The sequence below is a fragment of the Alexandromys fortis genome, unplaced genomic scaffold (genome assembly GCF_014885135.2).
Source record: "Alexandromys fortis isolate MF-2015 unplaced genomic scaffold, M_Fortis_MF-2015_v1.1 scaffold_27, whole genome shotgun sequence".
Taxonomy (NCBI): Eukaryota; Metazoa; Chordata; class Mammalia; order Rodentia; family Cricetidae; genus Alexandromys; species Alexandromys fortis.
This window is the reverse complement of record NW_026067952.1, coordinates 8,914,086-8,932,024: the sequence shown is the minus strand read 5'-3', so window position 1 is coordinate 8,932,024 and position 17,939 is coordinate 8,914,086. Positions and strand designations below refer to the sequence as shown.

The 17,939-nt window shown below is 39.1% G+C and overlaps 1 protein-coding gene across 6 annotated transcripts in view; it reads left to right on the top strand.

Annotated features, from left to right (window-relative positions):
* The window catches only part of Ralgapb (Ral GTPase activating protein non-catalytic subunit beta), a 79,517-nt gene that overhangs the window by 42,910 nt on the left and 18,668 nt on the right, over positions 1-17,939 (top strand). For 3 of the 6 annotated variants that reach the window (XM_050150871.1, XM_050150872.1, XM_050150877.1), the window contains 7 exons: positions 191-324; positions 4,142-4,324; positions 6,404-6,555; positions 12,122-12,309; positions 14,075-14,202; positions 15,602-15,754; positions 16,573-16,782. In XM_050150871.1, coding sequence (XP_050006828.1) covers positions 191-324; positions 4,142-4,324; positions 6,404-6,555; positions 12,122-12,309; positions 14,075-14,202; positions 15,602-15,754; positions 16,573-16,782 — 1,148 coding nt within the window. The remainder of the gene's footprint in view (positions 1-190; positions 325-4,141; positions 4,325-6,403; positions 6,556-12,121; positions 12,310-14,074; positions 14,203-15,601; positions 15,755-16,572; positions 16,783-17,939) is intronic. The other 3 variants (XM_050150873.1, XM_050150876.1, XM_050150874.1) reach the window with 3 other exon arrangements.

Below are 17,939 nucleotides of genomic sequence, written 5' to 3'. Positions count from 1 at the left end.
CCATATGTGCCTCGTACACCATCAGTCAGGCCTGGTGCTCAGGCCGGTGGGCGGGGAGCATAGCTCTGTGTGGGTGCCCATTGTGCTCACTGTGGCTGCTGTGGTCTGTGCCTGGTGGAATGCTGTGCTTCTGTTACTAATGCTTAGTTGTTTTCCCTCCCTGTGGATGTGGCATTGGGTTATATCCTAGCTCTTAATACAGATTCAGCTGCTGGGCTCCTGATTCGCAGCATCCATCTCGTCACCCAAAGACTCAACTCCCAGTGGCGGCAAGACATGAGCATATCCCTGGCGGCTCTGGAGCTCCTCTCTGGCCTGGCAAAGGTGAGGGCAGTCCCTTATTTCAGTCCAGCACATTTGCGTCATGCCTTTTTTTTTTTTTTCCTGTATTTTGACATCCACCCCTTTGTGTAGGTATTATAGGGTTGTCAGTACATGTGCATATTTTACATCCAGAGTATACAAAATTGTACCTCCAAGTGAATTTTGCAAAATGAAAAATAGGTGCAAAGGATATGAATATTTCTGTTAAGGTATAGAAAACATTTAATACTGGTGACTATTTGCACATAATAGTATATTTATTGCTTTTATAATGAACATTTATCATAAAATATTTCTGTGATTACTATTTTCTCTTATCAGTATTAAGCAAATATTGACTATATATTTAATTTTCTCTCACAGTTATTTCAGTTTTGTGGAACCTTAGAAATGGGGTTCACTTGCTCTTAAGCCTCAGTCTCTCTTTCTTGCTCTCTCCCTGAAATTCATGTAACATAAAACTAGCCATTTTAAAGCAAGTGATTCGGTCCTGTCAGTACATTTGCAGTGTACTGATATTTCTAAGTGTTTTTGTCACCCCGGAGGGAAATCCCTAAGCCCCAAAGCAGTTGCTTTCTTGTTCACTTTCCCAGCCACCACCTCTGACAGCCATTCGTCTTCATTTTGCTTCTTTGGCTCTACCTAATCAGGACCATTCACAGAAAGGGATCAGTAGGAAAATCATGTAATGTGTGTCATTTCAAGAGTGCCTGTTTTTCTCACTTGAGAAGTAATTTTTTTGGGTCGGGCCTTATATGATTGCACAGCACCATGCTGAATGTAATTATTGCTATTTGTTTGCCTACTCATCAACTGAGAGGTATTTAGACTGTTTACGTCTTTAGACTTTACTAGTAGAGCTGCTGTGGATGCATGGGAACATGTATTTGTTTGGAATATCAGTTTTCAGTTCACTAAGGAGTGAAATTCTTAGGGTTGTGGAAATTCTGTTTAACTTTTGAAGAACTGCAAATAGTTTTTCCACAGCTCCCGAGTCCTTTTTCATTCCTTCCAGCAACATGCAAGGGTTCCAGTTTTTTCCACATCCTCACTAGCATCTGAGTATTTTTTATTATTGAAATGGAAAAGATTATTTTTCAAATACCACTTTGTGTTGTGAGGAGGATCAGATGAGGTGAAAGTATAAAATATATTGTGGTCATGTAGTAATACTCATCACAGAGTGGTAGTGTCTGAGATGAAGTTTAGACCTTTACTTTAAAGTTGTCTAACAAATTTTGAGAGACAAAATAGACAAGAAAACTTAGTATGTTCTCAACATTACTTGGAATTTAACTGAGAAATCCCCAAATGAGGGGCTGGAGAGATGGCTCAGAGGGTAAGAGCACTGACTGCTCTTCCAGAGGTCCTGAGTTCAATTCCCAGTAACCACATGGTGGCTCACAACCATTTGTCATGAGATCTGGTGCCCTCTTCTGGTCTGCAGCAGACATGCAGACAGAATACTGTATACATAATTAATAAATAAATCTTTAAAAAAAAAAAGAAATCCCCAAGTGAATAGATATATGTGGAGCATTTGTTGATTTAAACATTAGGATAGCCATTCATGAGAAATGGTGGACCACACAGAGAGCAAGGTGCTGCTCCCTATGACTTGTGGTCTACTTTTAGTTCAAGATGTGTTTAGCTTGTATGGAGCTCTGTTCTGGACCTGTGTCATCATATATAATGGGTTAATACTACCTGATTCCATAACTCTCTGTAAAGATACAATTGATTAAAACAGTCTTGTGTTAGAACAGGATTGAATGAATAGATTAGTGGTCTATAATTGAGACTTCATGACCACACCCATGTGGCTGTCTGGTTTTTAACAAAGGTGCAAAGATAACTCTAAGGAGAAAAGTTAGTCTTTTTGATCAGTGTTAATGGTAGAAAACTTGGTTTCATACCTGTTTTGTATATGGTAGGTACAAAAATCAGCTAAAAATGGATTGTAAACTGAAATGTAAAAATGTATTAGTTACTTGTCTCATGCTGTGACAAAATCCCTGACGAAAGCAACTTAAGGATGGAAGGGTTTATTTTGGCTCACAGTTCAAGGGTACAGTCCATTATGGCGGGGATGTCAAGGTGGCAGGAGCTTGAAGCAGCTAGTCACGTTGAGTCTGCAGTCAGGAAGAAGAGAGCAGATGAATGCTTGTGCTCAGCTGGCTTCTTCCTTTTTATGCAGTCCAGTACCCAAACCCAGGGAATAGTGCCACTCTCCTTTAAGGTGAGTTTTCCTACCTCAATATCACTAGTTGTTAGGGAAATGAAATACTATTACGTACTCAGTAGGATAGCTAAAATTGAGGACTAGGAGAATAGCTTAGGGTAAGAGTTCTTGCTATGCAAGCATGAGGACCTAAATTCATGTCCCCAGCACCTCTTTAAAAAGCTTCAAATGACCACATGGACCTCAGGTAGAGATAGAAAGATTCCAGGAGTTTTCTAGCCTGCCAGCATAGCTGAAACAGGAAACTTTAGGTTGTGTGAGAGACCCCTTCTCAAGGGAATAATGTAGAAAGTGACAGAGCTGTGGGTGAGACCCCTGTGGGTTTTCCTAAGACCATTGGAAAACACACATATTTACATTACTATTTATAACCGTATCAAAATTACAGTTATGAAGTAGTAGCAAAAATAATTTTATGGTTGAGGGTTACCACCACATGAGGAACTGTATTAAAGGGTTGCAGCATTAGGAAGGTTGAGAACCACTGTGATAGGAAAGGCACCCAGCAGTTCTCCTGTGGCCTCTTCATACACAAGAGAGAAGGAGAGAAAGAGAAAAAGGAAGGAAGGAAGGAAGGAAGGAAGGAAGGAAGTAAGGAAGGAAGTAAGGAAGGAAGAAAGAAAGAGAAAGAAAGGGAAGAAGGCTAAATTTAAAAAGATTGACCATACCAAATGATGAGGATATAAGGAAACTGTTAATGAGAATGTTAATTGTAATAACCATTTTGGAAAACAGTTTGGCAGATCCTTAAAAATTTAATAAATCATGTATCTTATGACCCTCTTATTCCAGTCTCAGTGTATAAGAGAACATGCATCCAGTCAATGACATGGATCTTCATAGCAACTATATTTGTAATATCCATGGGATGGAAATAACCTAGATGTCTATTAACAGGTTACTGGGTAGACAAATTGTGCTGTATTCATACACTGGAATATACTCAATAAAAAGAAGCATTACAAAAAGCAGATACATCTGGAAGTAATTAATTATGTTAATACCTTTCCCCAAAGTAGATACTGTAGTCTAATCTATTATAATAACAGATAAGCAGTACCTCACAGAGGGGGACAAGAGGCATGGGAAAAAGCTTACAGAGGTGCATGAGGACATTTGGGGGTGATGTTTATATTCATTTTCTGATTGTAGTGATGGTTTTTTTAGGTTACATATTTTGAACATGTAGCTTACTGTAATTCATAATTGAACTGCTAAGCCATTTCACTAGACTTTGTGGAGAGCAAAAACCATCACTATGAGGTTGGGTTAGGGACTTTAAAAGCACACACATATTCCATTGCTGGCCATTCCTACACATTTTACAATACGTGTAAGTGCACCCAAGAGCTTTGAGTTTTAAGGTGTAAACAACCATGTTAAAGTACTGTCTTAGGGTTTGAGAATGTCACTTTTTTTTATAGTATATCTGTAATATTCTGTTCCTGTATATAAATAATATTTTAAAACAAGGCCTCCGTGTATCACATTATCAGATAGGCTCAGTTGCAGGGCAAATGCTTGGTGTAGTGGCTCCTGACTAACTGATTTTGTTCCTTAAATGGACATGCTTAGGTGAAGGTGATGGTTGACTTGGGAGACCGGAAGCGTGCCATCAGTTCTGTGTGCAGCTATATTGTATACCAGTGCAGTCGGCCAGCTCCTCTTCACTCCCGGGATCTGCACTCCATGATAGTGGCAGCATTCCAGTGTCTCTGTGTCTGGCTGACAGAGCACCCTGATATGCTGGATGAAAAGGTAAGCTTATTCAGTCTTGAAACACAAAGTAGGAATAAAACTGTTTGTTGAGAAAATACCCTTTAAAAGAGAATATCTGAATTTAAATACAGTGTCATATACTTTGAATGTACTTGTTTGATTTCAGTAGGACATTTATCTTTTGAGCATAATTTATAAACTGTCATCATGCTTAGATTTGTTTCCAATAATCCCACAGAAAAATTCTTTTTTTTTTTTTTTTTTTTTTTTGGTTTTTTGAGACAGGGTTTCTCTGTAGCATTGGAGCCTGTCCCAGAACTAGCTCTTGTAGACCAGGCTGGCCTCGAACTCCCAGAGATCTACCTGCCTCTGCCTCCCGAGTGCTGGGATTAAAGGCGTGCGCCACCACCGCCTGGCTCAGAAAAATTCTTTATGAAAGAGAAGATCTTGCCTAATTTTTCTTTTATAAAAAATGATATTCTCATTAATTCTAGTAAAAATTCAAACTGTATTTTCAACATATCTTCTTTTACCAAGACCTAACCTCACTTCCTACCCAATTTTGAGATTTTTTTTTCTCGTCTATTGAGTTCAGTTTGTGTTTCCTAGCTACTATTGGTAATGGGTCTGCCCTGGAGTGTGGTCAGCCTACCACTGATCCTGTCATTGAAGAAAGTTGATTCTGTCTCTCCTAGCAGCTATCATATATGATCACATATGCCTATAGTTCCCCAGCTAGTGATAATAATTTCTGCCTATTTCTACCATCTTTGTGCTGAAATTTTGGTTGAGCAAACTCAAGCCTTTTGTATGCTTTCACAGTCGCTATGGGCTCATATATGCAACTGCTGTATCTGGAAAAGTACTTTTTTTTTTTATAGGATGGAAGACTGGAGATAGCTATTAATTAAAGCTATTTGATTTCCTATTATCAAAGACAGGCACTTAATTGTGAATCTACAAAGCTAGGGCACAGTTTGGCTGTACAAGTTACTTTTTATTGAAACATATTTCTCACAGATTTCTGCAATTTTAAATGCGCACAGATATCTAGTCTTTTTTTCCCCACTGTACCTTAGAGGGAAGCAGGAATAATAAGCTCAGTGATATGAGAGCTTCCCGAGATCACTGATATTTAGAAAGGAAGAGATCTTTGTAAGTAATTTTGTTGATAAAATCTGAGTTATTTTCATCATGGCTTTCAAAGTTATGATATCAAAAATTGTACTAGACTTGTAGCCAAGTTTAATACAATGCTTGCTTAGCATTTTTGAAGCACTCAGCTTGATCCCTAGCACCACATTAACCTGCTATGGTGGTGCCTATTTGTAATTCCAGGTACTTGGCAGGTAGAAGAAGGATCAGAAGGTCAAGGTCAACTCTGGCTATGTAATGAGTTAGAGGCCAGCCTGGGCTACGTGAAACTCTGTTATACAAAACAGTTTTAAATAGAAATTATTTTAAAATGTTAGTCATTGATGTTGGAGATGATAGCAACTGCCTGTAATCCTAGCACTTAAGAAGCAGAGGTCCTGGGTTCAGGGTCAGCTTGGGCTACATAGTGAGTTTGAGGCCATCCTGACTTCCCTAGTGAGATCCTGCCTCAAAAAATGAATAATTAACCTCTTTGGTATATTTACCATCTGGGTTTGGCAGAATTTTCTTCGGAATCTATTTTACTCATTCCTTGACAATTTTGTGAGCTCTGTAACTTATAAAATTAAAACCTATTTTTAGTCTTCTTCTGAACATACAAATTTAGTTCTTTTAAGAGAAACTTAATGGAAGTATAAATTTATTTTATTATGATGCAAACATATCTGTTAAAGAGCATTAGCAACTGGAACGTTACCCTAAAACATAACCATTGTTACGGTTTCCTTATCTTCTCTTAACCAACCTGAGGCTGTGAGACGGCTCAGCAGGTAGAGTGCTTGCCCCCAAGTCTGATGACTTGATTTTGATCATTGACTTTTATGTGGTGCAAGGAGAGAGCCAGCTCTCAAAAACTGTTCTCTGCCCTTGATTTGTACACAAACACACATACACCCTCTCTTAAATAAATAAATGTGTTTGAAAAATATTTTAAAAAATCATTCTGTCTTTTCCTACTTCTAGGATTGCCTTAAGGAAGTATTGGAGATTGTAGAACTGGGTATCTCAGGAAGCAAGTCCAAAAACAGTGAGCAAGAGGTCAAGTACAAAGGCGATAAGGAGCCAAACCCTGCGTCCATGAGGGTAAAGGATGCTGCAGAAGCCACTTTAACATGGTATGGAAACAGCTGCTGAAGACTGAGCTGTAACAGACAGGGCAGCAGTGTTCTGTGCTGCTCTGTCTTCCTTGTTCAGCACGGAGTAACTCAGTCCCTGTAGGGTACTGCGTCTCCAGACACAAAATGGAAAGGGAATACCCTTTTTGTATTCATTCTTAGATCAACAAGAAACCAGAAATTTGGGATCTTTGCATTTCCATAGTAACTGATAACTCAGTCAGCTCATATTCGAGCTAGGAATTATCTTAGAGCTACTTCATCTCCTTTGATGATTTAACCTAGAGAGGAGATGTGACACAGCATCAGATCTGCTACCCAGTGCTGGTCTCTTCTACATCTTTCATGTTCTATGCAGCGAAGATTTTTTTTTTTTAACTCCCTTTTAAGAGCTTGGTAATAGAATCATGCAGATAAATCAGATTCAGTTACCTAATGAGTACTATCTGGTACAAAGTCTTTCAATATTGGTGGATAGTAAGTACCCCAAAAGAAGAGTTACAAATAAAATGGCAGGGAACTGGGAGTAAGTGAGTGAGTTATGGAACTACATTGATGGAGACTGAGAGGATGGGTAACGTTTGAGCTGTGAGCAGCATTGCAGGCAATTAAGAATGTTTGCCACATGGAAACAAGAGATTGTTTCTTTGAAAAAGTGGCAGAAAGAGTTGAGAAAGCCCTTTGTACTTGGTGGATGGGGGGACTGGAAAGAGGACTGGATTTGGGTGCATCTGCAGATTGAATAGTCTGCATAAGTAGAGATTGCATTGTTTCCTAGAATATGTAAAGATATGGCTCATGCAAGGAGTATGAACGAAAACCTAGGAAAACAGAACTAAAGGAAGGAAGAGTGTCAGGTTAGTAAGGACTGGCTGGAAGATTGTGTGTAAATCAGCTCTGCCTAAGATCCTGACATCCTTTGTGAGTGCAGTGTCCTTTGGGTTATATTCAGATTAGTTGGATTTGTTTCTGTTGTTCTTGGGCTTCAGTCATAATTCTCAGTATGCTTGCTTTTGTTTAGAACTGTGCACTATGATAACGGCTAGACTTTGAATACATTTGTTGAGGTTTAACTAATAGCTAGAAAATTGGTGATGACAATATGTGCTTGTATAATACCTGGGCAGGGAGCCATAAAGTTCCATAGCACCGGGACTTGATAATGTGTCAGGAAGAGGAAGAAGGCTGAGATAAGCAGAGAGAATCTTTGCTCACTAAGAGTTCTTGAGTTCTTTGTGCTGCAGGAAACCTATTCCACTTCAGCCTGTTGTCTCTGTGAGAGTATGGTTGCCGCTGGGGGCTGCCTGTGTGCCTGGGGTCTTTTTCCATCAGCCTATAGTTATCTGAATAGCTCTGTCTTCATTTTTTGCTGTCTTGTCTCTATTCGCCAGTTCACCACAATGTCTTTAGTTTCCACTCTTCAGCAGTGCAGTGTTCCATCATGGTGGAGAATGTTCCCAGTCAGTTTTCTATTCTCTCACAGTTGCTGCTTTTTTGTCAGCTTCACCAGTGGTTGTTCTGTTTTGACTTTTTTTGAGGCAGGGTTTCACTATATTTGGCTGTCTTGGAACTCACTCTGTAGACCAGGCTGGCCTCAAACTCACAGAGATCCTCTTGCCTCTGCCTCCCAAGTACATTTGCCACTATGCCCAGCTGCCACCATTGTTTTCAGTCCCCCTCCCCCGTATTTATGTCTCTGTCATTCCTCATGAGTCCAGCAATTAAGTCCAGCAGACTTTCTTTGTAAGGTCTCTCACTGTCCCCGGAAGCCTGAGATAGTATTCTGTACGAGGTCACTTCACTTCTTGCATGATTTCTGTTTCCAGTCTAATTCTCTAACTCTTCCTGTTTGTCTTGCACTCTGTGGCTAAACTCTTCTTCAACGCTATTTCATCCTACTGCTTGAGTGGTTAAAAACCTCAAGTAGATCTCTGGTTTCCTAACATGTCTGAATTCTAGTGGAGGGTCAGGGAGGTGGATTGATTTCTCCCACCACTGCTCCCTAATACTCCCTTGCCATAGTTGGGCTACTTAAAGTGGTGAACTGGGCATGTTTATACCTTCTTATGCATCTCTCCTGTATTTCAAACATTACCTACTGTTCAATGCTCACTACTAGCTACTTGTACGAACCTTTTTATTATTCTGATTTAGTGGTTTTCACTACCTCCACACTCATTGTCTGCCTGTCTCACATAAGGTGGAGTTCCATACTGTTACAGTCGTATCAAGTTTTTTTGGTACATGTCCATCTGTCTTTGATAACATAATGTTGGCATATTAAAAGTATAAATTCAGAATTTGTGCTCTTAGAAGTCATTTCAGTGGTACTTTTCCTTAAGGCATATTTACTAAATGCTTAGCATTTAATTTGGGTTTAGAGTCTAGCCCCTAAGATTTATTTTAATTATTAAAAGCTTGATGTTCTATATCAAACTAAAATCTCTCATGTTAACTTGTTCTCATTGGTTCTTATTCAGACTTTTGGTAGTAATTCTTTCTCCAGGCAGGAGCAGTATACAAAGACAGTGTTTATGTTGCTCTGGTTCCTTTCTGCTAGTGCCTTCACATGGTTTTGGTATTACATGCATTTGAGTACCTTTATCATCCTGTCATCCAGCTGTATAGCTTTGACCATGTATCTCTCACAGGAGGATCACTGAGTACAGTGTACTATATGGGATCCAAATGTCTTCAGACTCTCTAGAACAGTGTGTTTCATCAACCTTTATTGGGAGACAGCAAGAAGACTTTGCTCACTTGAGAGTCACATTGAGTTAACTGGACTCTTGCCTTTTCATGTTTCCTTTTCATCTGTTGTTCTCATCCTGTGCTTATTTGCACAGTATTGAAATTTCTTTTTGTAAATATTCCACATTATCTCTAGTCTTTTTAAAACCTAACTCTTATTCTGATATATGATATCTGCAGATTAAGTTCTTGTCTTTTATAGGGTTTTTTTTTTTCCTTAATTATTTTGCTTTTCCCCTCCTCTATGACAGGGTCTCACTATGTAGCTCTCTCTGGCTGTCCTAGAACTCACTATGTAGACCAGGCTGCCCTTGAATTCTCAGAGATCCTTTTGCCTCTGCCTCCCAAGTGCTGGGATTAAATGTGTGCACTACCACACTCTGCTCTTTTTAAAAACAAAGCATGTATTCATATGTATGCATGGGCATGTGGATGTCAGAGACAACGTTTGAGAATCTTTTCAAATCCATTTCATGTGAGTTTCAGGGATTCCAACTCTGCTTGTATAGTCTCTGCCCACTGAATCATCTTCCTGGTTCTTGTTTGTTTTTGAGGCAGATTCTCAACTTTTTAAAGCCCAGGCTGGCCTCAAATTCATGTCAATCTTCCTGCCTCAGCTTTCTAGGTATTAGCATACAGGCATGAACAAATATTATGAGCTTGTTTTGTGTGTTGTTGTCTGAACACTGCTTATAGAAAGCAGAGGTTGAACCTCAGAACATATCAGCAGAGACTCTCTGGAGGTTCACAACAATGTTTAAACTTTATCTACAGGTTTATTATGACACAGTCAAGTACTTGTCATAATTTCAGAAATGTTTACTCAACATTCCAGTCTAGTCACTACCAGGAAAAGAAGAATGTGATGAGGCTGGTAATGATTTCATCTAAGCCGCATAACCTCTTCCAAAGGCCTGTTTGATACATCATAGATCTTCCATGGAACATGACAAGCTCACCCGGTCTGTGGGCTTTGTGACATCTGTCTCTGTTCTGCTGGAGAAAGCCAAAGCTGTATTTTCTTAGTACTAGTCTCCTGGATGACTCCTGTTTTCCAGTCATTAGAGTCCTGAACTTACTGAGTTTCCTCATTCCTTGAATTGTAGCAGTCATCCTAGGAGGAGTGAAAATTGCAAGGAAGACATCTGCTAGAAAACAGTGCCTTCCATCATCAGAGATCTTAGCTGAGGCCAAGGTGTCCAAGCTGAAGATTGATTGATAAATGGTGTTAAGGATTGTGGAGATGGCTCAGTGAGTAAGAGCGTTTGCTGAAAAATCTGAGTTCCTGGGTTCAGATCTCCAGTACCCATGTGAAAAACTAGACATGGCTGTGTGCATTCCCGTAATATCAGTGCTGAAAGGGAAGTCAGAGACAGGAAGACCACTGGGACTTATTGGCTGCCAGCCTAGTTCCATAGTTATTAAGAGACACAGTCTTAAGGGATTAAGGCAGAAAATGATAGAACAGGACTCTTCATTTCCTCCACATATACAACTCCCATGTATGCCTATAACACACATGCAACACACATACATACGTGTACACATACACAAAGGTGTTAAGTAGTTTTTTTGTATGGGATGCATATGAAAGGCCACATTGATACTACATGGTAAAAATCTGTTTAAATACAGAATGCTTTTCCTTTGAGCATCAGTGTATTATAAATGAATAATAAATGGTAATAAAAATGGAAATAATGATGGTACTTATTTCATTGCTTGTATGCAGAAATTTTTATTCCCCCCCTCTCTATGTATACATTAAGTGTATACACACACGGTGTATACATGCAAACGTTTCTGAATGGTAAGTCTTGATCAGTGGAACTCTGCTTGATAAAGCATTTTGTGTCATAGATTTATTTATGACAGTTTGAGATTTAACTCTTAGTGCCTCAGACTCCTTACTTGAAATGAGGATATATGTATTCCAGGACATGCAGGAAGTAGTCAGCAGGTCCTGGGATTTTTGGCCTCTTAACAATCACTTAGCTCTTTGGAGTTTTACATTTCCTTTTCTGAAAAGTGATGGGGTCTGGCTGATCTTTTTATCCTTTTCTTAGCCTAAGATACTTGGCTGTCATAATCCAGAAACCTGGAGCACACAAGCAGAATTTTAAATGTGTATTTAGGAGTTTCCTGATTTGGAACTGTAGTATTCCCTGGGTAAAAGAGAGAAATTTGCTTGCAATATGGGATGAAGCAGGACTGGGCAGGCAGAAGAACAAAAGCGCTGGACAGTAGAGGCAGTTGCAACAAAATGTTCAAGCCGACTTGACCTTGAGTGTTCTTTCCAGCTGGGGGAAGGGGACTGGTACCTAGGAACCTTGCACTAACTAGTAGTTGAATGTGGTCTAGTCCTAAAAGAAGCAGTGGCCCCCAGTGAGGCGTCCATGGCTGAGGGCAGTTCGTAGGTCAGTTGAAAGCTGTGGCTATTGTTACTCTGCGTACCTAGGAACCTTGCACTAACTAGTAGTTGAATGTGGTCTAGTCCTGAAAGAAGCAGTGGCCCCCAGTGAGGCGTCCATGGCTGAGGGCAGTTCGTAGGTCAGTTGAAAGCTGTGGCTATTGTTACTCTGCGTCTGGGTGTGGACGTCAACACCCACAACATCTGGGAGAAGACCTTTCATTCTTGGGGTACAGATTCTACCCAGTATGCCAGGGTATTTTTTGCTACAAAGAATAAATCTGACCTGTGAAGAGGAAGCATAACTGTATCCAGTTAATTCAGAGGAGCAGTAGGATATATAGATTGAAAAGGTCGTTAGAATTTTCTTTAGGAATTAATTGTTCTTTATTCCATTCTCCATAGTATCATGCAGTTGCTTGGCGCTTTTCCTTCACCCAGTGGTCCTGCCTCTCCTTGTAGTCTGGTGAATGAGACCACTCTGATCAAATACTCCAGGCTGCCAACCATAAACAAGCATAGCTTCCGGTACTTTGTCTTGGATAACAGTGTCATCCTGGCAATGCTGGAGCAACCGCTTGGAAATGAGCAGAGTAAGTTGTAGCACTCTTAGCTTTCTCTACTGCTCGAACAATGTGTTCTCAGTTTTCCCAGGCAAGCACAGTCTGAATTCCAAGTAACTATTTGTCAGAAAGACTTGGAGCTATAAGATAGATCACTGGAGAAACAGAGTTCAGAAAATAGAATGTGTCAATGAAGTAGAACTGTTTAAAGATTATTTATGTATGCTTGAAAAAGTGTCTCAAACTTTGATGTAAAGTTTACGTTAGAGATATTTCATATTTACTATATATAAAAGTCATTGTTGGTTTTTCTTTCCTTGTGTACCTTGGATCCTGCCCCTCTACTCCCATACTTCACCCATACTTGTTCTGTTTTGGTTACTGCTGCCCACACAGGCTAGAAATTTGAGATAGTCATCTTTGTTTCCTCCTCCTGTCACTTCCTTACATAATTAGTCTCAGTGTCTCTACTACCCCAGTGACTCTTGGATCTTTCCTCTGTATTCCTCCCAGTACATCTGAATGCAAGGCCTTATTAATTTCTTATGTTGATTTGTTGCATTTTCTTTCTACCTGGTTTGATATCCCTTTTGGCAGTTCAAAAATTTGTTTCCCCTTCCCTCTGCCCTCCTTGCTCCATAGTGTTCATCCTTAAGCATGTAGATGTGATCTGGTGAAAAAACTTCAGTGACTGTTTATTAACAAGACATTCACTATCCCACAGTTATGAGGCTCACAGAGGGTGCGTGATTTACTTAGGGTAACTTGAGAAGTATATAACTAGGATTCAAATTCAGGTTTTCCAAACAATACTATTTTCTGTTGTTGTCCCACCACAGTAGGACTTCCTCAGTGACTAAAGACACATGCAAAGGTAAGCGGAGTCTTTGAGTCCTGTACAGCTTCTGTTGACTCTAAGCAGGATGTCATAATTCTACAAGATGAGAAACCTAGCCCTGGTTGCAATAGAAGGACACTATTTCCATCGTAGCATGGTTAAGTTTAGTGACATTAGTATGAAATAGAATGGCACTATTCATCATTGGTCAACTCTGCCTTCTTTACCCCAGAGCTAAGGCTTGCCTGGCTTTCTTTCCTTGCTGCCTACTTTTCTTAATTTTACCATCCTCCTACCCCTAAGTCATTTGCTGAACAGCTTGCAGAATCTTAGTGTCCCCTTTTAAGCTTCCGGGTTCTCTTGCAAGGTTTTTTAGGCTTGCCTTAGTCTTATTCCAAGTAACTTTACTGCATAGGTAGTCTACAAAAAATAAAATTAAAAAATTAACAATTTTTATACAATTAAGATTGTTTATTGAAATAGTTAATAACAGAAGAAATGAGAGAGTTTGAACCACTTTTGATTCCCATAACTGAGACAATGAAAGGGAATAAAATGGATCCTGAACTTTTACATGTCCCTGAACTTCTGCTGGGAGGAAACAGTGCCTACAGTAGCAGGATCCTGATATCTAAGAGCAAATGTCTGTCAACACTATAGATAGCCAGCCTGTTTTCTTTCATAAAAGTTGTCTTCAGCACTGGAAGTTTAAGAGTGTTTGCCATGATAGATACCATTTCATCAAAACATACGTGTAGAGGAATGTGAGGATGTTAGGAGAGTCAAACTAGAGTTGGTCCAGAGTGGGGTGGTAGTCATGGTGCTTAGCCATGGCTTTGCCATTTAGGAGGCACTGTGCTAGGGCTTTGATCTGAAGTGTTCTGCAGGTGATAGCAGGTTGTGTATTATATGGTTGTTATCTGAAGTAAAAGTTTTTGCATATCAATTTTATTCTAGATGATTTTTTCCCCTCTGTCACTGTGCTGGTCAGGGGAATGTCGGGAAGACTTGCTTGGGCTCAGCAGCTTTGCCTTTTACCCAGAGGAGCAAAAGCAAATCAGAAGGTACATCAGAAGTTACAGTGTGTGAGTGAGTACATATATATGGGTGCATATGATTGTGTGCGTGTGTGTCCGTGTGTGATTTAAAGGCTAAATAACATTCCAACAGAAAGTCACAGGTTACATGTTTCTGATCCCTGGCAAGGTCCTCTGTCAAGGAATTTACTTAAGAATCATCTTAGGAACTTAGAATTCTGGGTCTACTGAACTTGTTACAGGTGTCTATAAAGCAAGGGTAGTTTTCAAAAGTTTTTCCAGTGATGCTGATACTCAATTAGGAATAAGGACTACTATTCTAAATAGTGGTCCCAGGCATATTTCTATGCAGCTTTATTATTTATTTATTTATTTTGGATTTTTCGAGACAGGGTATCTCCATAGCTTTTGGTTCCTGTCCTGGAACTAGCTCTTGTAGACCAGGCTGGCCTCGAACTCACTTCTATGCAGCTTTAAAAGTCAGATGCATACTGCATATGGGAGAAGTTTGCATAGGCCTTTGAGAGGTCTGGCATGTAGGACTTAGTTTCACATTGTTTTGTGTGACTCATTCTGTATAATTGCTAATATGCTATACAGTTTACTGCAATATTTTGTAGTATTTAAAATTAAACGGTTATTTTCTACTTGTTGGAAGCTTCAGATAAAGAAATGTTAAATCCCTTATAGTCACTTTTCAGCAAGAGCTAGCCATAGTTTGATAGTTCATGATTTACTGAATTTCCTTCACTTTTCTTTCTGTATAAAGTTTACTGCTTTTTAAATTATTACTTTCTAAGAGTTTTCTTTTCCCCAGCATTTGGATTCTCTCCAAATTTAACCCCAGAGTCTGTTAGTGAACTGAGCCAATTGTATTCCATCAGTGACTCTGTAAGACTCAGAGGGAAGCAGAATAGGAAAGGCACCGAATTCACTGAAGGTCCAGGTATGCCGTGTACAAGTGAGGGCCCATGCTCTAGTAATAGTAAATTTAGCTAAGGTTCTGATTGAACACACTTTCTAGAGATGCCTAGGGAGCTGAACTTACATTTTATTGTGTGAAGTGACTGGAGAGCTCTTAGGAAAAAAAATTCCCTTAATCATTAACTTAGAATTGAATGTGGATGACTGAGGCCTGAGCAGTAGAGGTCCAAAGCTATTTATTAGTCATGAAATCTATAAGTTGACAAACATTTTTAGAAAAATGAAATTGAGCACACTATACAGTTTTGAGCACACTGTATATAAAAAAGTATATAAAAGTATATAGCTTTCCTATTTGCACCACATGTACAGCATGTGCAGATTCTTGCTGAGTGTTGGTGATGTGCATGCCTAGGAAAATATAAGCATTAAAGTAGACCAGGGACATGGCTGAAGACACATCATGGAGGTAGTTGTTGGATGATGTGTAATAGCTATAATGTCATTTGTGTTATTTTGACAGCTTTTTGTGCCAGAATCTCGCCCAGTTCCTAAAAATGATGTTGGATTTAAATATTCTGTGAAACATCGACCATTTCCTGAAGAGGTGGACAAGATTCCTTTTGTAAAAGCAGATTTGAGCATTCCAGATTTACATGAAATTGTCACTGAAGAAGTAAGACAAGTTACTGTTAGCTTTTCCTAAAAGGATAAATGCAAACATTTTTAGATGGTATATGTGGTCAGGTATAACATTTAGTGTTAGGGAGGAGAGGCAGAAGATGGCTTTCATTTTTGCAGAAATTAGGAGATTTGACATGACAAGATGGATGTGTAGATTTGGACCAGTTGGTAAGAACTAAACATCTTTTAGAGACAGGATCCTTGGCTGCCTGGGATGTTTGCAGTAGATTTCAGTAGTATGATAACATGACCAAACTCTGGTAGTAAAGGCAGACATTTGGATAGTACAGGAAGTGGGGTTGGGATTAGAGAGAAAATCCTTGAAAGTGGCTCACATCTGGGGCTCAGGAGCGTGGTTTAAGTAGTTAAGGTTGAGGTGGTTGTATAATTAAGCCAGTTTGTTTGGAAGTATTTTTACACATGAGGAGGTAAAACTTTAAAGTAGGATTGATCAAAAGGTAAAGAATCCATATAGGTAAGTATTTTAAAACAAAGGATAGATACTGTAGAGTGAAGATAATCATCTGGGGGTCCAGTGAGAAAACAGCTCGGCCCCTCCAAGAGCAGAGATAATAGTGTCCTTTACAGCCAGGAGATGGCGAAACAATTGGTTAGGCCCTAGGGAAGAATTTTTGGATATAAGTCTGTCTTTGAACCATGTTTGTTTAATCCTGTGCTTTGTATCTAATTGAAACATAATGTTGATCAACAAAACTTATCATTTTCTTTATTGCTTTATTTTTGTTTTAAAATTAAAAGAAGCTTACTTCATTTTAAGAAAATGTTTTAAAAATATCTGACTTATTTCAGTTAGAAGAGAGGCATGAAAAATTAAGGAGTGGTATGGCCCAGCAGATCGCTTATGAAATACAACTGGAACAGCAGAGCGAGGGAGAATTGCAGAAGAGAAGCTTTCCTGACCCTGTTACGGATTGTAAGCCTCCTCCTCCTGCTCAGGAATTCCAAACAGCCCGTCTTTTCCTTTCTCATTTTGGATTTTTGTCCTTAGAAGCATTGAAGGTAATTTTTAGGAACTTCTATGAATAAATATATTCATAAATTAATCACCAGCTGATGATAGCTATACTATTTTTATCAAAATGAAGAAAGGTTTAAAACAAGTGAACAAAACCCCAGCTTGTATACTCTGCATGCGAATCAGCGGAGTCCTGTGCTGCAGTTGTGTTCAGTGTGGACGCCAGGAAAGTGCACCTGTGAAGGGGTTACTCCAGTGATAAGTTCAGATCTGAACTGGCTTTTTCATGCCACTCTGTAAAAGAATGAAGTTAATTCTGTAGTACCCTAAAATTTTATTCTATTAATTTATATGTTTGGTCTTGGTTTATAGTTCTGAGTGAATACAGGGCCATGCACATGCTAGGCAAGCACTCTGCCAGTAAGTTACATCCTCAGCCCCAGTTCTGTACTATTTTAACACAAGCCATATTCTATGTCATATAGTTTGGTAAGACTAGCTAATCATTGTGGCTCATGCTTAAAATGTGGAGACAAAGTTCAAGACCAGCCTGGGCCGCATAGTGAGAGCCTGCTTTAAAAGAAAAAAAAAAAGCCTGAGGCAGTATACCCTAGTATTGTAGATAGCTAAATAGGTAGTTAGGTAGATAACTTGCCTGAACAATTATGCAACTGACCTGGCCATAGGTCGGTCATTTATTTGTTTGTTTGTTTGTTTGTTTTTGTAGGAAAGCAGAAAGACATTACTATTCTATTGGAATTTCAGTATGCAGAGAGAATATATTTTATACTGTAGAAAATAATTTGAGATATGTAATGTTAACACAAAACCTTTTAAAATTGAAAAGGAAAGAACCAGAAATGATGGCACACACCTTTAATCCTAGTGCTTGAGAGGCAGAAGCAGGTAGCTAGATCTCTTAATTAGAATCTAGCCTGGTCTACAAAGTGTGTTTCAAACCAGTTCATAGTGAGACACTCTCTCCAAATAAATAATGGAAAATAGTAGATACAGAAGTAAATAAGAAAGGCACAAAACAAAAATCCTGCCTACAAATGATTAGTGATATTCCTAGTGGAGTAAATTACCATAGTAGAAGCAGTAAATCAAATATTTGGGATGAAAATTATTAAATCCTTTAATAACTTTGTTTCTAAGAGTGTAGTTTTTGTATTCATGGTAATATTTTAGAATTTTTTTT